At 41.2% G+C, this 20,128-nt stretch overlaps 1 protein-coding gene across 1 annotated transcript in view; it reads left to right on the top strand.

Annotated features, from left to right (window-relative positions):
• Positions 1-20,128, top strand: part of cntn3b (contactin 3b) — a 53,399-nt gene that overhangs the window by 13,972 nt on the left and 19,299 nt on the right. Inside the window, exons 4-10 of the mRNA XM_084022524.1 lie at positions 2,855-3,030; positions 8,873-8,971; positions 11,719-11,922; positions 14,902-15,004; positions 15,418-15,602; positions 15,971-16,107; positions 19,308-19,437. Of these exons, the coding sequence (XP_083878650.1) occupies positions 2,855-3,030; positions 8,873-8,971; positions 11,719-11,922; positions 14,902-15,004; positions 15,418-15,602; positions 15,971-16,107; positions 19,308-19,437 (1,034 nt within the window). The remainder of the gene's footprint in view (positions 1-2,854; positions 3,031-8,872; positions 8,972-11,718; positions 11,923-14,901; positions 15,005-15,417; positions 15,603-15,970; positions 16,108-19,307; positions 19,438-20,128) is intronic.

The raw sequence follows: 20,128 nt of genomic DNA, 5'->3' as shown, positions 1-20,128 counted from the left end.
AGCTGAAGCTATGATGCTTCTGTTTTCATAGCTGAATGTTACTTACGCTAACAACGGTTGTTGCTGGTTCTTTTGGATCGCAGCTGATTTAAAGAGGTGCTGGGTAAATCACATCAGGTAAGATAACATTACATTTGTGCATCAAACATAGCTAAGTTAGCAAGCTAGCAAGCCATGGTCACGGCTATGTTGGTGACGTACAGTGCATGACACGAGAGATGTAATAGTTCACTGAGCAGTTTCACTCAAAACTAGAGTTAGAGTTAATATATTATTAACGATTTATGAATAATTTAACGGTGCTCATAGAATTCTTTAATAAGCGCAACATTTTCTGCAGCAGAAACCACAGTGTCATGTTTCCACCTTATAGAAGAGGAAGTGGCAAAATTGAACATGTGCACAAAATTCAATCAGGTCATCAAACACAATGAAAGAGCACCCCATGAAGAGAAGGTTGGATTTCTCGCTGCTGTTTCGTGACGTTGGTCTTTAGAGATTACAGCCCAGCTGGGTTTGTAAAGATGATGTGTGTTGTGCTGATGTTTCTTCACGTTTTCTGAGTTTGAATGCTCACATCAAAATCATCCTTTAAATAGTTCATGAGGCTACTATCTACTTTACTATTGCTCCCGTTGTTCTTCCCTTACACCTTCAAATCACACCCACCTTTTCTGGGTTAAAATGAAAAAGGCAAAAAAGGCTCCCCCATGTTACCTTAATAGCACGGTTCCTATTCGGCAGCAAAAGCAGACACTCATTGTGTCTGTGATGTGGACAAACACCAGAACACCTATCTGCGCCAGAGGTGTGTGATCTGTCCAGGCTGCCCACCTTCCTTTCCCATTAACTTCAATCATGCTGCGTGGCTGCAAATCTAACTAGCTCCCAATCCTTTTCCATTTAACCTCCTCCTCTTTTATCCACAATGATCCTCCCTTTGGCACAAACATGGAAGGGGAAGGACAATGGAGAGAGATAACTGGAAATGGAGAAATATAAGACTTTATAAAAATGTAATCGTTAAGCGTGCGTATTATTAAAAATGTTGGGATTGCGTATCAGAGTTTTTGATTTCATATACACCATATACTCAGGAACATAAGCTTTGTCATGACAGGTATTTTACATAAGTAATATCATTGTTGGAGCAGTGAAAAAATCGGTCAGATTAAGTGACTGGCACAGACCGTTATGTGTGATATGAATAATGCAAACTACAAGATGAAAGACAGCTTCGTCTTTTGTAGTCTGTCAGGCAGGAGACCGGGGAGAGCCATGACTGGCTTTAAGACTGCATGAGGCATTATTCTAACAGTGTGTTAGTTTGCCTGGGAGGGGAGGAAGAATGGTATTGATTTTCATTTCTCTTTATCATTGGAATTGTCATTTCACAATCCTGTCACAAAGGCAGACTTGTAATAATTCTTTGTTTCTCAAATTCTATCAGGAATGGGAAAAGTAATTTTTCATCTGTGTTAATGTTCTGAGATAAAGCTCTGTTACCCTCTATGCTCGTATAGGTATCACTCAGTTTGCATCTCCTTCAAATATATGACTGTCAGGCAGACAGACTGTAGATTTCAGTGAATACCATATAAAACCTTTTCATTGTTCAGAGAGAACATTATTCAGTGTTTTCACTTGGTTGCTAGTGGTGATTAATAGCTGTCACTTCCTGAACTGAGCTTGCATGACAAAGTATCTCGTGACCTTTCTTTGAAGGAAATGGTCTGTAGACGATGCAATGTCAAGGTGTCAGAAAGCAATAATTCAGAAACACAAAAGCGCAAACACTAACTAATTAGAAAGCACTCAGAGAGAACATAACTCTGCCAAGGTTGCAGTCTTTCAGATTTCTAATTGTAAGGCGTTACTAAAACTAAACCAAATCTTTATAGAAATATATGATCATATTTAAGCCATATTATTTTTAAATGTTTTGTTGAAACAAGTGCAATGATTCATCAATAAATAGTAACGAGCTAAGAGTCTACATTGAGCAGTAAGCTTCGTGTGTTCACTCCATCGGAGTCAGCTAAAATAATAATCATAATCATAATAATACCATAGTATAATATGTATTAAGGTAACAGCGACAGATACTATTTTGACTGCATAGTGAGTACTTTTATTATTTCAGTACATGTTAATTGGCTATTAACATACTTGAGACATATTTTGAATGCAGGACTTTTACACTGTTTTTGTTAATGTAATATTACTAATTTTACTTGAGTAAAATATCGCATTACTTCTTCCACTGCTGTGTGTTGGCATGACAACATTTGCTAATTAACACATAACATGGCTGAGGCGGATGGTAATGTAATTTGTTTAGCAGACATTTCCTGAACCAAAGTCAAAGGAACACAAACATTATAAGAAGTTGAATTTATTATAAAAATGCACACCAAATGTCTGTTAATGATCTTCCTCTGTTCTGTATGTAGATGTACAAACTGGACCACAACACAGCCTCCTTGGATGTAATTAAAACAGAGATGAAATTAAAGCCACTTCACCAGGCAAGCAGGACAAAAATCAATACTCACCACTGCAGATTTGCTCAGTTTTGGAATTTTGCCTACGTTAGTGAAAAACAAAATGAGTGAATGAAGTCAAACTGGGAGTCACAGCCATCCGCTGCATCAAGAAATGACTCTGTCTCTCCAACTTGCCATAAGGGATATTTACAACCTTCCGATTCCTTAATAACACAGAATCCTACTCTTATTACTCAGCTTTTATCTTCTCAGCATGAAGCGACCCATCGAATCGATCCCTGTGATAAACACTGCGAGCGTGTCTCTCCGGGGGGCTCAGCCACTGATTGTGTTTGCGTTTTTTCCAGATGGTCACTAAACGGAACACTCATTGATCTGGGGAATGACTATCGGCGTCACATGTCTGGGGGCAGCCTGATCATTAGCAACCTGGACAAGGACCAAGACACCGGGGCGTACCAGTGCACAGCCTTCAACGCGTGGGGATCCATCCTCAGCCACAGAGCCAGCCTGCAATTTGCATGTAAGTGATCCTGCAAGCACTAACACGTTTCTGGCGTGACTCTGACACAGTTATGACATCCTGGCATCTCTTTTCTATCTGCTGTGTATCACTCTGACATGTGTGTAATATGGTTGTGGCCCAGGCCACCTTCTCTCTTTTTTTTCATTCACTATTCCAATTTCTCATTTAGACTGCCTGAGAATAGATTTTTCGAGAGGGGAGATGGTAATCGAATGAAATGTCAGATGCAACATACGCTCACTGTGGGTGAGGCAGCCTCTGACATCCTCTGAACTCCATTGATTCTCATTAGCCGTTCCAACTCTGACAGCGACTGTGCTCAGTCCGAATTGACTCATATTTTGCCAAGTGATAGGCCAGACCCTGTGATCCAGACTTTGAGGGACACAAACACGAATAATGCTGTGTGCATCTTTGTAATCATCAACCACTACTTTATGCATTATTTATATACACAGCAGATTGTGAGCGGATCGGTGACAGGCTGTGCAATGATCGAAAGACAAAAGGCCGGGCTTGAAAGTGATGCCGCTGGAGTCGGGTCCTAGGGTACCTTCCAGACAGGCCCTGTTGAGGCACCTCTCCTCTCTTGATCAAGCCTGCCGTCTATTGATCATGTCCAAGGATAGAGAGCATTTCACTTCCTCTCAGGAGATGGACTGCCATTATCCTTATAGCCAGTAATGAATCTTACTTGTGGGGACTGGGTGAAGAGCAGAGCTGCTTGACATTTATTGTCTTGCCTAATGTGCAGTGAGGGAGGTCTAGGAGATCAGCGTGGCTGATACTGTGCTTTTCCTTGTAATGAGGCCACTGCCCTAAGATGGAAATGTCATGCTTTCTTTGCTGCTTTGCTTGCCTTCAACATCCAGCTGCAACCACTATAAGCTCACATGTCCCACTCATAACATGGCAAAACAACTGAAAATAATGCATAGAAGGAATCACAAAAGTGCATTCAGCAGCATCAACACATGCACTGTATCACTGATGAGTTCATCTTTTTCACACTGGCTTGAAGAGGAATAACATTGGGGTCTTATTTTCGTTGTTTCTGCAATCTTTATCGGTTATGATATCATTGGAATGATCAAGTTAATTGCTGGGATCTGGGAATGTGCCAACGCTGAATAAATACAGATACGCAAATACAGATTAATGTTTCTCTTTACTTAAAGAAAAAGTGAAGTGCTAATTACAGAACATTGGGATAATGTTAAGCACAAATATTTTAAAAACTAAAAACTTTAAACTTTCATGATAAAAAAAAATCAAACTCATAATATAAAAACTGACACAGTTCGCGGGTCCCCAGGTCTTTTTCTCTTTCATTTTCCACTGCAGATATTAATGCCTGCGATGCCTCAGTGTAGGCGGAATTCTCAGCTGATCGCCATAGCGATGCTGTATGAAACACTCGCTGAATCCTTTCATCCACAAACCAAACAGAGGAATGCACATCAATTGTAGTATTTTTTTCAAATCTGGGTCGAATTAATAAGAAACCGTGGTGGCTATTGATGGTAGCATGGCTATTTAATTATAGTTATTCTGGTTTCGACAGGTTTTCCCGGCTTATGCAAGTAATGATTCTCTCTGACCAATCAGTGGTCTGCAGTTGTTTCACTCCACCTTATAGTGTCGGGTCAACTTTCTGGGACTATCACAGAGGGTTGATATGGTCAATGCATGCAGTGTGGTTGCACTGAGGCACGTACGGTGGAGGGGAGACAGCAGGCCCTACAACACTGTGAGGAAAAAGGGCCCTTGTCCGTGATTCAGACCGACACATCAAATATATGCCTGTGTTCAAAGAAGAAGTCAGGATAACTTGAAAACAGTGCCCTCGAAAAGATCTTTGTCATAGATTTAATTTTTTGGGGGCTAAACCAGTCAGTGATGATCTATGATAAAATTACTTGTTATTTTGGCATTGTTGTGTAATATTTGTCCAAAGTCAAGTATCTATTTGATGATGTGATGAAACGATATAATATACGGTAGCTAATTTAGGTGCAAAATCCGTCAAGACTGGCAAACTGAGCAAGTCAGTGAGCAATCAATCAAAACATAGAAGCAGCAGTAAGTTACAAGAGCCTGTCATAATAGCGTGCATTTGGGCCTGTCGCGACTGCCTTATACCCCTGAGACCTTGACCAAGGTGGTATCAAAAAGTAACAGATAGCAGGTACTCTCCACCACTTTTGCACATGGAAAATCCCAAAAAGATGTGGAGCTGAGTATCGCCGTACCGTACCATGCAGAGGAATACGACATAAGTTGCCACACAGTATCTAACTCTATTAAAATTCCCATATTATACTGTTTTTCATTAATTACACACAGCTGTCAGAGGTCCAACAACGCTGTTTCCGATATGCATTGCCCCAAACCCATCTGTGGTCCTGAATTTTGATCCAACACTATTTACAGGAAAAATACTTAGTGTAAAATCACTTTTAAAGCTGGTTGCTGACTGTTTGCTGACGAGCCATCAAGCATATAAAGGGCTATTTTGAACCGAGTCTGACCTAGTCCTCAATCCACATAAAAAAAATGCAGGGGGTACATTAAGTCCCTTCCTGAAAACTTCACGGAGAAACATGAGGGAAAACAGCATCATTCCACATGTCTTTCCTCTGCTCCGCTCTGTGTGGAGAATCTCCACCACAGTGTGAAATGTTGAAACATTTGTAATGTCGCTTGCAGGTGAAGGTGTGTCATGTTTCATCTTCTTCTAAGGCAATGGCGCAACTACTGTAATGCACCAAAATTTGGCACCATTTTTCCCAATTGTTTTCAATACCAATAAAGACCATCAACATGCTCTAATATTGAGTAATTGTTAGCAAATTATTTGTTGTTATCAATTTTAGTTAATAAAAATAACAAGTAAATGTGTTGAAAGTTGCACTTATAATTCTTTATGTTATCAAAAGATGAAACGACAGATATTTCCTTGGTGGAGTTGGTGGAGACCAAAAACAGAGCTAAAAGAGAGGAAATAATTACACTTCACCCAAAGCTATATCAGCTTTTTCAGTTATGTGATAATAAGTTGGTGTGCTGTTAACAGTTTCTCATAAATGGCCAAAAAAATGTATGAATACTGCAATAAGTACGTAATAAATATAATTATAGAATAACATTTCTGGCCATCTCAATGCTGAAATTTGTTGGAATAATGTCCAGTTTCCATTTTTCAGTAATTACTTTCCGTTACTTTGCCGTCCTATTTTTGAAGAAAAGGCTGAAAACGACATACCCAAAGTAAAATGGTTACTGTTTTTGAACCCCTATGACTACAGGCACAAAGCTGAGCATTCCTGAAAGATAACCCTTTGAATTTTCTTCTGCAAGTGTCAGATTTACTCTTAGTGTTACTGACACTGAGTTACTGCAGCTCAAACATAGTGGAAATTGCAATTTTTTTGCCTCGCCTAAATTATTTTTCTTTTTGAATGAAACAAGTTAGCTGTTTTTTTTTTGTTTATTTCACCAGTTCTACAACTACTACTAATAAAACCAACATTTTTTTAATGTTTTTTTACATAACAGCCTTCTGTAATGAGACGCTGCATAACTATCATATCTGCAGGTCACAGTCTGACCTTTCTGAGCTGCTGCGCTCTCAGCCTCAAGCCCCCTACCCTCATGTAACATACCGCTGGAATCGTAAGCTCATTGGCTATAAGACCTGTCAGTCAAAAATGTACTCCTCTGCCTATTGGCTCTCTGCCTGGGGATTCTCGTGGTTGGTCAGCCGAGAGCCAGTGACGCACTGGCTCTCTTGATGGACAGATTTTTCAGCCAATTGGGATCGCAGAATCGTGGAAGGGTGCTTGTTTTGTCGCCAAGAAGCTAGCGGATCCGGAAATCGAAGTGTTGTTGTTAGCCCGTGATCGAATAGCGATATCTAGCTATAAACAATCTTTTGTTCAGAAACTCACAACGTCAACACATGGCGTGTTATGGATGACTACCGGAGTTACCGTGCTTGTGGGACTAAACGAAGTGGCTACTTTTGTTCGTTGGACTCTTACCGTTCTCTGGATATAAGGATTAGCATGCTTCCTGTTGATTTTGGACATCCAGACAGCTCGAAAGGTAGGGAACGCTGGTCTTGTTTCTGTGCACTCCTTGCACACATGCTGTGTTTGCTTTTGATGTGTTTTCCGTGAGCCTAAAACGGCTTACTTTGTTCGATTTGCGAGACTCGTAGCTTTCAAATGATGTGTAATATGACGCAGACGCATTTAAAATAATATGCGATTAAACGGACGAAGCGAAAACTAGTGCAAAACGGCCCGCATGCGGGCCGCTGCTGTACGGAGAGGTTAAATACAGTTTTATCATAAGAGATAAAAATCAATAGAAAGCACTTTTTTTAATAGCAACCCAACCTTGACACTGCTGCATTGTGTGGTCTCTGCAGCAGGTTAAAGTGGCTTTGATCAGGAACACTGTTGGTCACAATATATAACAGGGAATGTCTATATGGAGGCGCCATTGCCCAGACCAATCATCTTTGAGCTGTAATGGTTGCTCTCTGAAATCTCCAGGCCAGCCATTCTTTTATGGCAGAGACGGATTCTGCTTACAAAGGAATCACTGCAGCTACAGTGAATTTGGCCCCTAGCTCTCAGACTTACAGTGTGTGGTCAGTTCACTCCAGTGAAGGCCATTATTCTCCTGCTCAGTGGCCAGAGAAAGCAGAAGTGCATCCCCTTCAGCACTGAGCCCAGCTCCATCTCCTACACTCTCCTCTGCTATTTTGCACAATCCTGGTCATCCTTTCCCCGTCTACTAGGTAAATATTAGTAGCATTCTGATTCACCATAAGGCCTTGCTGTTAAAATGATCAACTGCTGTTATGTAAGTGCTTTTTCCAACAAACTGGATATTGTACATTTCCTCTGTCATATTTGAAGTCATCTCTTCCTGTGGCCTCCTCGGTGTCCTGCCGTGACTTGGCTCTGTTTGATTCCACTGCGGTCATCAGAGAGCCGCTCATTAATCTTACCAACACTCTGTCCCACTTCTCTCCATAATCTTCCTTCTCCTAATTTCCCTTATCGGTCACACTGACTTTCTTTTGTTTGTGTTTGGATGGCTTACTCTAGGCTGTTAGCCAGAGGGTGCAGACAGAGTACAGAGCGGACTGCGGCAGCTTCCCTCCATCACTCATCAAGCCAGGGGTGGTTTATCATCCCAGGTTTAGGTTTTGTCTGCCAGAAACCGCTCACTCATTTGCAAGGGATAGATTGTGCCGAGAGTATTGATGGGGAAGCTAATGCTTTTAAGTGCAAGATTACACCACATTTAATAATGATGTTACTTATTGCTGCTGGCACTGCAAACTGTCATTTGTCATGCCCCCACCCCCCTTTTTGCTCAGTCCGCATACAGCTTCACCCCTCCCCCTCACCCCTGCTCATTTTATCCCATCCCAGCCTAATCTCTTCCTCGTGTTAAAGTGTGGTGTTGCAGGGTAAGCGTCAACAAATCAGGTCCATCAATTTCATCAGCACCCCCAGATGCCTTTGAAAGTGTCGGAGGCTGTCATGAGGTGTCCCAGGCCAATCAGTGATGCCCTATTAAAGTCCCAGTGCTCAAAATGTAACATCAAAAACATGCCTCAGTAAATCAGTGAAGGGATTTGGGGAAAACTTCTACTCTCGTCTTCTACTTTCAGAACTCTCCTTTTCAAAGAAGACTGAGCATATAGACTACATTAAAAAACATACTTTCCAGCTGTTTGATATTGAGCTCCACACACTGATTTTTACTTTCTTTCAGCTGAAATCTAATTCGATTTCAATCTCCTTTGACTCATCAGATCTTGACAACTTCAAAACTCAAGGGGTGAGGAGTGCAGTCAACGTCCGCGAGGGCCAGGGAGTGGTGCTGTTATGTGGACCACCTGCACATTCTGGAGGTAAGCTTGACTTCATATAATTCCCACTAGTTTTACATAGCAACCTTTGATAAAGGATCACTCCCTTACTCCTAACTTAATCTCTTTTTACAACCCATTTATGTGTACAGTATAAATGCTCCTGATAATCAACCCCTTATATATTTCATGCTGAATACCACCAATAAGCAAATCCCTACGTGGATGTTTATTTCCTTATTATGTCTATTTTTCTAATTATCTCCACCGGGTGTAAACCTCTGGGCAGATCATGGTCATCATTAGGTGTGTGTGTGTGTGTGTGTGTATGTGTATGTGTGTGTGTGTGTGTGTGTGTGTGTGTGTGTGTGTGTGTGGGTGTGGGTGTGCGTGTGTGTGTGGGGGAGAGTTTGCGTATCTGTTTGTCTGTCCACAGCTAAGACCCATAAGCCCTATGTTTTATGTGCACATTTATGACTGTAAGCTCAATAAACTCTGATTCACACATTTTGAAAAAACATATTTTACTGACTGTTTGATACTGTTGACTTCACTCCTCTTAAACAGCCGATAGGGGCCACAAGTGATCAACAACTGCTTCAGTGGCACCTTGTCTGTTGCACCTTTTGGCGTTTGTTGTGGCTCAAAAATTGACATTCATAGAAAAGTTTGGACTCATTTAGAACCGGAGCTCATCTGCAGATTAATCCCATACCCAATAAGTATGCCACTAAAGTCAGATATAATATGACGTGAAAAAATGCCTGTTTTTGTTTTCTTTGGTGCCATCTTGACTGTAAGGGAGCCAGGAGGGACAATTGTGTGAGATTGAATTGTCTTTGGGAGGGAAGAGAGAGAGAGTGAGAAATCTGCAATCAATGTGCGTGTGTTTCTCAAATTAGTCTGAAAGGAATAGTTTGACGTTTTGGAATATTCAGTTTGTTGCTTATCTTTGAGAAGTTCGGGGTGTCTCTCCATGTCTCCCTGTTAGAGAGAGCCAGCCTAGCTGTTCCTCCTCATTTCCAGTTTTTATGCAAATCTAACCAACGGATGGTGGTACCCATATAATTATACACCCACAATAAAAAAAGACTTTAATTGTCCAACTGAGATGCTAGAAATATATTCTTTGAATGAGAGGCATCGAATAAGAAATAAAGATGCAGACTACTCAGCCCCGCCTCTCCGAGGATACGGACAATGGCTGCTGCCGAGCTTGTCTCCCTCTTGATACAGTAGCTTGCACATTGGAACAACCAATTTCCTTCACAAGAGAACAGTTTGTAGCGCAGTGCATTGTACAGCTGGTATATGGGATAATGGGTCAGAGTACTCTGTGTGAAATACAGTTTGACAGCTTTCCTCTGACATGGGCCTAGGCTTATATGCGGTTGGCTGCTGTAACCATGGCACTATTGTGTTCTTTTTCACATTTTCACAAGTGCATGAAAGTAAAGCAGTGTGAACCTTTCGTCTACTCTCGCACTGCCCTCCCCCCTCCCTTTGTTTCCCTCTTGAATTTTTGAAAACTTAATTCAACACCGACTGTATAATGCACCTTCTCCAGTTCTCATTTTCACTTTGTTGACTTTGAATTCTGTAAGTGTTTCTTTCTTCCACTACCACATTCATCATCATGTCAACCAGATTATTACATGATTATGATTACACAAAATATTGCCACAAGCAGTTGTTGCTGTGGTACTCCACTCCATTCGTTTACTCCAAAGGCAAATGGCCTCATTTATATAGCGCTTTTATCCAAAGCGCTTTACAGTAATGACTGACATTCACCCATTCACGCACACATTCACACATACGGCGGGGTCAACCACGCAGGGTGACAGCCAGCTCGTCAGGAGCAATTGGGGTGAGGTGTCTTGCTCAGGGACACCAGGCACTCAGCTAGGAGGAGCCGGGGGTCGAACCAGCAATCTTGTGGTTGCCAGCCAACCCGCTCTACCTCCTGAGCTAAAGCCCAAAGGCCTTTTTGAGTGCAAAAGTCAACTATTTCTGTTGCATAAAAGCCCTCATGTTTGATTACCACTTTTCATTTGACTTACAATCCTCCCTGCTCATTGAAGCTATATAGTTCAGATGCAGGTTCTGCTGACGGTGAGCTTCGTGGCTCATGCTTCCCTAATCAGAAAGAGCTTGGTGTCTGCATCGCTGCTCCCAGCTTGGACGCTCGATCCCATTCAAAGCATCCGATATGATTGGCAGTCATTGCATGCACCTTTTGACTCTCAGTTGCTCACCTCCGAAGTGGTAGATTACACAGAGCATCTCCTCGCTCCTGCAAATCGGTGCCAGGCGCACCACTCAACATGACACAGTGATTCATCATGGCAGGGTTCTCTTTTCTTACGGCAGACCTGTAGCTTGCAAAGGGGCATCACACCATGTTTCTGCTTCCATACGTCAATCCATCCATTCCTCACTTCATCCGTCCATTCGGCCGTGCCTCCCACGAACCAACAAAGTCACTCAGGGACTGGAATGGAGGCCATGTGTCAGGGGAGGGCCACTGACGCGCTGTAATCCATTTTGTTTCGCTCCCTTTCCTTGGGTCTCCCATTGCTTCTGCACTAATAGCTATTACATTTGCCATGTCTTGGTATATCTTCCAAAGGAAAGGGAGATAAGGGAAGGAAAATGACGTTACATGGTAACATTTTGAGGCCACAGTGAAGCGTCTTCTTTTGGTGTCCCAGCTGTAGAGGTTGAGGCATTTAATACTGTATGTGTGGAGTCAGTTTTGAGTTGAATTATTTTCTTTTCTCTTCTAGAGCTGACATTTGCGTGGATCTTCAATGAATACCCGTATTTTGTCCAACAAGACAATCGACGCTTCATCTCTCAGGAGACCGGGAATCTGTATGTCGCAAAAGTGGAGCCCTCGGATGTCGGCAACTACACCTGTGTGGTCAACAACACTGTGACGAGGGAGAAGGTGCTCAGCTCTCCCACACCACTGGTCCTCAGGAGTGATGGTATGGTATTTCAACTATTACGAACGGAGTAGACTGATATTGGTAATAATCCATATTTGTTACTTCTTTATTTCAGTATATTCCCGTCTTTGGTTGTGAGTGCTCGTTGCCCAGTATGTAGTTATTTTTTATTAAATCTAGGGTTAAACTAGGATTGGATAAAAGGATACAAGTGAACATTATGTCACTTGTCTCAATAGTATAATTGTGATTTCCAATATCACTAAGACAATTTCAATTGGGGTCCGTTTAAATGAATTAAACTATGTGTTCAATGAAACAGAATATGATAGCGGCAAGAGTATTCATAACCACTTATCTTGTTTCTGCATGAATAGAACCAAATTAAAGAATGCAATTAATCTCAAACTTGTCAGTCAGAGCAAAGTCATTACTTCGGTAAATCTGATGTTATATAGTAGTATTTAGTTATTTAGCCCCCTTTTAGTGTCTTGATTGACATTATTTAATAATATTAAAAAATCTTCTTTTTTTTTTAAACAAGTAACACCATGTTTTTATATCGGACAGTTGACACCTAATGATATTAGCTCTGCACTCAAGCTGGTTGAGCTAATGAGCGTGACACAGAACATACTTCACCACTCTGAATACGGGACATCTCACTTTGAGCCACATATTTGATACCCTTTAAAGGGCATTTTTAGCTGTCACTGCCTACACACTTAATAGATGTGTTATAAAGCAGAAGAAGCCACTTTTAGGCTACAAGGTTGGTCTGTGTTAGGATGACACTTTCTGGACCACAATCTGTTCATTTACGCTTACAATTTATAACTGCTGATTTGATGGCGTATTAGAAAATGATTAATGTGAGCATTTACAGCAACAATTATAACTGCATTATTACAAAATACAACAAAATGGATTGGCCTGTTATTTTAGTGTATTAATTAATTAATTTACTTTTGATAAAGCCATTGATTGCAGGGAGCTTTATTAAAATGTGGAACAGTGTTTTCCTTTAGCCTTTAGATGTGAGTGTGTCCAGCTGTTATTCAGAATTATCAGACCACTGGTTTAAAACACAAAATGCAAAATTGTCAAATCTTTGAGCTGAGTTATATTTCCAATTACTGTTGACGTTTCTATACAGGAAAGTGCCACAGATCATTACTGAAATCAAGATGAGCAGCAACGGAGTCGGCAGAGGAAATGTTGGCACTGTTCTTTTCTGCAAACCACGTACATGAAATGTCAACGTATTTTAAACAAAAATAGGTTTCATGAATACGTCTCATATCAGCCTTGTGTCACTCTTGCAGAAATGCACAATGACTGTGAAACAATTGGTTAGGTTTAGGCAACTAAAATACATACTTAAAATGATAATGTAACTAATGTAACAACAACAAAAGATTGTAAATAATAACTGCCCCTCGGGGACTTCGTATGTAACGTTGTGTAACAAGCACAATGTTAGGTAACAAGTGTAAACTCAACATTTACGTTTCACGTTGGACTGTGTAACAAGCGTGAAGTCAACATACAGTTTCAGCTTCGTTTCACGTGGTACACAAACTGTGGTCACCTGGGTTGAATCCCTGTGTTTGTGTGACTTTTTATTTTATATGTTTCAATAATGGCCACTCAATATATGTATATGATGTCACCTACTCTGCGCCTCAAATACATAATTCATTTGCATTAAAAAAAAAAACTCCAGATTCAACCAGTGACGTTGTTAGGCCTATTTTAGAGGGGCTGGAGCTATACTACCCTAAATTGTTCCCAAACCCCCCCTAATAATTTGGCTTTTTATTTCATTTATTTATGTATTATTATTTATTTTTTTAGTCTTTATTTTCAGAATAATCTCATACTGATGAAAGGGTATACATACAGTTGGAGGATTATAGCATCATTGTCTGAAAGCATATACTTTAGAAAGAAGAATTTCTGTAGAGCTTTGTGTATTTTTTTTTTTTTTTTTACAGACACTGTATCCTCATTTTGCTGGAATAAATACAGGATACATACATACAAACTACAGTTATTTGGATACAGTTCATATTTATGTTGTCAGATTTATATGTGACTTTAAAAGACGAAGATAAACTTAAAGTCTTGGTTCTACTGTATACTTCATGCCGGAAAAATTACTGAGCAAGTCCAGTAATTGGTGTAATTAAATTACATTCTTTAGACTTGCAGCTTATCTAATGGAGAGAGGAATTAGATATGGTATCACTATGCATGCAGGTTTAATGCGTCTAAAAGTTGACATGACAGTAACTCTAGTTCAACAGAAGAGAATGGAAGAACACAATGTCTGTTGCGTTTAACTTGGTACTAGCTTGACTTCTTCACTGGTTGTTGTGTAGTTCTAATACAGTACTAAAAAGATGCACGCGCAAAGAAAGGGGCTAAGCCTCCCCTGTCTATAAATCCTAGTGACGTCCCTGGACTCAACGTATCCGTGGCTTGCAGAAACTTACAATGGTAACATTTTTTTCCTGGTGGCTTTGATATGAATTGTGTGTTTGAAGGAGACGTACTTCCTTTTTTTTGGACACGTTTTCCATGCTGAGTGTGAGGCGCTTACACTTACTTCTAAAAGTCTTTTGTGACCTTTAATCTGAAAACATGCACAGGTCCCCAAATGAGCTCTCACAGCCAGACTGTGGGGTTTGTACTAGGAAATAGTAAAGGGCATACTACTATCACTCTGAAGGAGTCTTTGACCCGTTCCAGTGATGTGAATATAAATAATGTCATAAATGAAGTCACATTGCCACAGGTGATGAATCTCTACTAAGCAAGTCTGTTCCCTGAATCTTTTATAAGCCACTTCTTTAGCAGCCCTTCAGTGGTCACGTTTGCCCTGTATGCGTAAAGACTTTTGTGTTTGCCCTGTCACTCTGCTGCTGTTCTCTCTTTGATCCAACATGTGTATAAAAGGTGTGCTGTTAATCATTGATGCAAACAAGCTTGTCATCTATTGTCTCCCTTTTTCAGGAGTAATGGGTGAATATGAACCCAAAATAGAAGTTCATTTCCCTGATTCAGTTCCAGCTGCGAAGGAATCGGTGGTGAAACTAGAATGCTTCGCCCTAGGAAAGTAAGTCTGCCTCATCCTCTGTGTGTGTGTGTGTGTGTGTGTGTGTGTGTGTGTGTGTGTGTGTGTGTGTGTGTGTGTGTGTGTGTGTGTGTGTGAGACATAATCTGTAGGCCCATTCGTGCATGAATTACTGCTACTCAAGATGATTTAAGGATGCACAAGCGAAATATTACTCATTCTCAGATTCATCAATTCATAGGGGAGCAAGGGCCGCAGCATGACAAGACAAGGCAGTAGAAATCAAAGTTCTTTTAAGAGCTTCTGAAATCAGGGCAATCACAGTTTGATTTGTAGGGAACAATAACTCACAAGGCTTTTACTTCAACTGCTTTTTTTCTGTGCTTTATCACTCTTTGATCACTGCGACTGACAGTTGCCATCATGGGAAACTTTCTCTGTGTGTCTTATTGCAGCCCTGTCCCAGAAATAAGCTGGAGGAGAACCAGCGGCATCCCGTTCCCCAGCAAAGTGAAAATGAAGAATTCAAACGCCGTTCTCGAGATCCCTAATTTACAGCAGGAAGACGCAGGGATGTATGAATGTATGGCAGAGAATCGGCGAGGCAAAAATGCTGCACGGGGTCGCATTTCATTCCATGGTTAGTGAACCATTTCAAATTGACACAATTGAAACTTTTTTATTTGCATAGGTAACATGCATGTGACAGCAGTGGAAATCAAATTAATTTGACAGAAAACATATTTTTGTCGGCATAATGTAACCATAAAATCACAGGCTCGAAAAGTAAAAAGTGAATGATTATTCAAGGCCCCGAATATCCAGTCAAAATTCCAATCGCTTTACCAGCCTGTATTCCTCATCATGCTGATAATCCACTTAAAACCTTGATGATTTAATGCAAGGCTGCTTTTATGGATTCATGATTTCTGATAAATGTTTTTTACTAATCCACTGCCTCTATAATTAAAACACATGTTTGAAGGTAATCCTCTCATTTATTCCAAGCTAAACCTCACTGGCTCCAGACAATGACAGACACGGCTCTGTCCATCGAGGAGAACCTCTTGTGGGAGTGTAAGGCCAATGGGAAGCCTAAACCGTCCTACAGCTGGCTGAAGAACGGAGAGCAAATGACGGCTGAGGTATGATTGGACTCCACACTGTTATACAGAAAGCAATGGTACAAATGCATCGGGCAATGTAATAAAAACAGATTATTATCTGTTACCGTTACAATTAGTTAAGATGAATCCAGAATATACAGAAACTGTTTAAAAGATTAACTGGAAATGTTCTGGATGAATGCATATTCTGTATCAGCTTTGAATGGCTAGAATCAACCTCTCATCCCTTTTCAACTTGCTAAGCTACTGTTTATGAAATTCAACAATTTAATTTCAGCTTTCATAATGTTCCAGCCAGATTTAGCAAAGGGGCACAAACGGTATCTGGATCTGTGTATAGAGTATCATGTGGATAATTACATCTGATCCACAGGCCATTGCATTTACACTTGTATGGTGTTACACATTCACTTTATCCTGACTACCCAAATTGCATTAAATCACTTTTTACATGGGAAGACTCAATACTAACTTGTAGCTTTTCCTTGGTTTGCTTGAGTTAATAGGAGGAGGCGTTTTCGCTATGTCTTTTGTGACCATTCACACCTCGAGAAGTGGTCTGACCGATCTGCTTGGATTCTGATCCCAATGTGTTTTTAGGGCATTTACCACATCCCAACGTGATGAGATATCCAGATACAGATCTCAAGTGAAAGTCCCACTTTAAAGTGGGCAGTCATAGAGTGTAGCCTGATACAGTGCTTCAGGGGACGGTTGACTCCCCACACATACCTCCCTCACCTGTTGTTAGATCAGGCCAGCAAAAATCTAGCGGGCATTTTGCATAATCAGGTGAATGTTTATCTGCATGTACTGTTATACTGCAGTGATGATACAGCGTCGGATGAAAATCTGCCAAATTTCCATGAATCAGACTGGTAGACTTTATAAAACATGTATGTGGTCTCCATGATGTTACTCATAGGTTTATTGAAGAGCCAAAGTGAAGCTTAAACTAGACCGCTCTGGACATCGCCATTTTGGTTATTACGACACTGACATTACCAAAAATGGGCAAAGAGGTGGAGAGTGGATGAGCTAAGGCTAGCCGAATGTAACCTGGTTACTGCAACATGCCAACCTAATGCAAAGCTACAGCTAGGCGATATGCCAGTCTGGGTTGCTAGTTGGCAAACATTACGCGTGACCAATAGTGACTACAATAAAGGACTAGACTGTGGTGACAAATCTGGGTATTTTAACATGGGGGTGTATGGGAATTTACTTGCTTTTGAAGCGAACATCAAATGGCCATTCCATATTGGCTTCATTTTTCAGCCTCAGAAGTTGCCACTTGGTTAGACTTCTGCTACATTGTGTTGGAAATGAAAGCAGCGTTTTCTCCCACTGATATCCACACATCTCTTCGTAGCTCTCCAAATTGCTGTTAGCTACTACGACAATCAGTGAAGTGTGGTTTGATATGACCGGTGTGGCTCATTCGATTGGATTACTTTTCGTAAACAACCATGAGTGCAGGGTGAGTCATCAAACATTTGAAACACTAACAGAAGCTAAAGACACTCTAAATTCTATTTCACTAGCACTGAAAGGCCAGGTGTAAATGTGTGTTCAGACAGAACGTGAAACAGATTTCTGTCAGTTTTCACATGAGACAGGATAAGAGGTCCATCCCGGTTATCCGGGGCCGGGTTGCGGGGGCAGTAGGCTTACGAGGGCATTTCAGACATCCGTCTCCCCAGCAATATTTTCCAGCTCCTTCTGGGGGACCCTGAGGCGTTCTCAGGCTAGATGGGCTATATAATCCCTCCAGCATTTTCTGGGTCTACCCCAGGGCCACTTCCCAGTTGCACTTGCCTGGAACACCTCTAATGGGAGGCGTCCAGGAGGCATGTTGATGCATTCTGATCAGATGCCAGAACTACCTCGACTGGCTCCTTTCAATGTGAAGGAGCAGCGGCTCTACTCCGAGTCCCTCCGGATGTCTGAGCTCCTCCCCCTATGTCTAAGGATGAGCCCAACCACCCTACGGAGGAAGCACATTTCAGCTGCATGTATCCATGACCTCATTCTTCCGGTCACTACCCAAAGCTCATTACCATAGGTGAGGGTTGGAAAGTAGATGTACTAGTAAATCCAACTCAGCTCCTTCTTCACAACAACGGTTAAGTTCCACGCCTGCATCACTGCTGCCATTGCAGCAAACCACCTGTCAATCTCATGATCCCTTTTCCACACACTCGTGAACAAGACCCCGAGATACTTGAACTCTCCGGCTCGGGTCAGCGACTCACTCCCAAAGCGGAGGGGGTAGCCCACCGGTTTCCAACACTCACCCCAACTGCTTCACACTCAGCTGCAAATTGCCTCAGTGTGTGGGGCAGGTCACAATTAGAGGATAATTTACAAATTGAGACAAAGAAGGGTCAAGAAGGGTTGACATTTTTCAGAGAGAGAAAAAGAGAGACTGGAGGTAAATCCCTGGAAGAACTGGAGTTCAGTCAGAGTCGAAGCGGAACACATACACACACAGTTGTGTACATTGCCAGCTAGCTTATTGCTAACTACAGTGCAGTTTGGGATGAATAAACACAATTGAACAGTCAAATTTGTACAGATGACGTGAGGTAAAAATTTGTCTGAACACATACCCAAAGTATTTGTTAAATAAATCCAGTCTCCACGATGATATCCTCTGGGTTTTCCCAAACTCCAAAAAAACACAAAAAATTTATATTAATTTACATTTTAACTAATAATATTTCACTAAGCACCAGCTCTCTATATGCACCTATAATTAAGATAGCACTGTAAGGGCTCGCCCTATAGCCTTGAGAAACTCTGTGTAGCTCATTGGGTTAAAAATCAATCTAAGTCATCATCCGAGCTGTCATGTTAGTTTTTCAAGCTGAACAACCATAGCAAATAAATGACTTCTTAATATGCTGCTGGTGCTGTTGTCAACATTGCTTCTTCTCTGTGTATCTAAGATGCAGGTTATTACTTTCCACCACTGCCTCTTCATCTCTTCCTCCATTCCAAGCAAACATACATAGAATGCCACAGTACTCTTTCAGCTTTTGTTCTCTCTCTCTCTCTCTCTCTCTCTCTCTCTCTCTCTCTCTCTCTCTCTCTCTCTCTCTCTCTCTCTCCTGTTGTCGTCTCTTCATGGTGGACTAGTAATATCTGCTGCGCTTTTGGACATAATAGGCTGGCCTTGCAATGGATATGCAGAACTGTTTCTTTTTCCTTCACAGGGCCGGGTACAAATCGAAAATGGCGCCCTTTCTATAGCTGCTGTAAACCTGTCAGATTCTGGGATGTATCAGTGTGTGGCTGAAAACAAACATGGCAGTATTTATTCCGGTGCCCAACTAATGGTGTTAGGTAAGATTGCATCCCCCCCTCTGCTTTTATCCTGCTTATCTGTCTGTGCGTTTGATCATCTCCTTAGATAAAAACTCAGCAACCTCTCCTCAGCAAACTCATTTGATGTCACTATGGGCTGTGCCAGCAAAAAAAAAAAAAAAAAAAAAAATGAATCTGATGGAGTGTCTCATTTTACTTTTGGTCGTTTCATCATATTGATTTGGACTACAGACACATTGCTTTGTTGCATTGTGCGCGCTTTATCATGTATATGAGGTATTGATTTATTTGCAAAGCTTTGATGACTTCCATCTGACCGGCTCTATGAGAAATTCAATTTTGTCTTGATACATGTAATGACACATGGGGGGCAAACAATGAACGAACAGGTAAAAACTGTGCAGGTTGGACGATAGAGGGTTGGGGGCGGATTATGTGTGGTAAAGTCGAGCTGAAATGCCACTGCGGGAGTATATAACTTTCGTACCGTGATGTACTTCCGAGTGAAACAGGATAGGCAGACGGGACATTACGTACTGAGGAATTTGATTTGATCGTTGAAAAGATTAACTCGCAACCTTCAGCTCTGTACAGTGCCGAGGTTGCAGTTTGATTGATGGATGGATGTCATGATATTACTGGTTGAAATCAGTTGCTACTAGCTTATATAAGCATGTGTCATGTTTTGTTTTCCTTTGAGAAAGATTTT

This window comes from Eutrigla gurnardus (assembly GCF_963514095.1).
Source record: "Eutrigla gurnardus genome assembly, chromosome: 2".
Classification (NCBI taxonomy): domain Eukaryota; kingdom Metazoa; phylum Chordata; class Actinopteri; order Perciformes; family Triglidae; genus Eutrigla; species Eutrigla gurnardus.
Note: the sequence above shows the minus strand (reverse complement) of the source record. Positions and strands in the feature narration are given on the sequence as shown.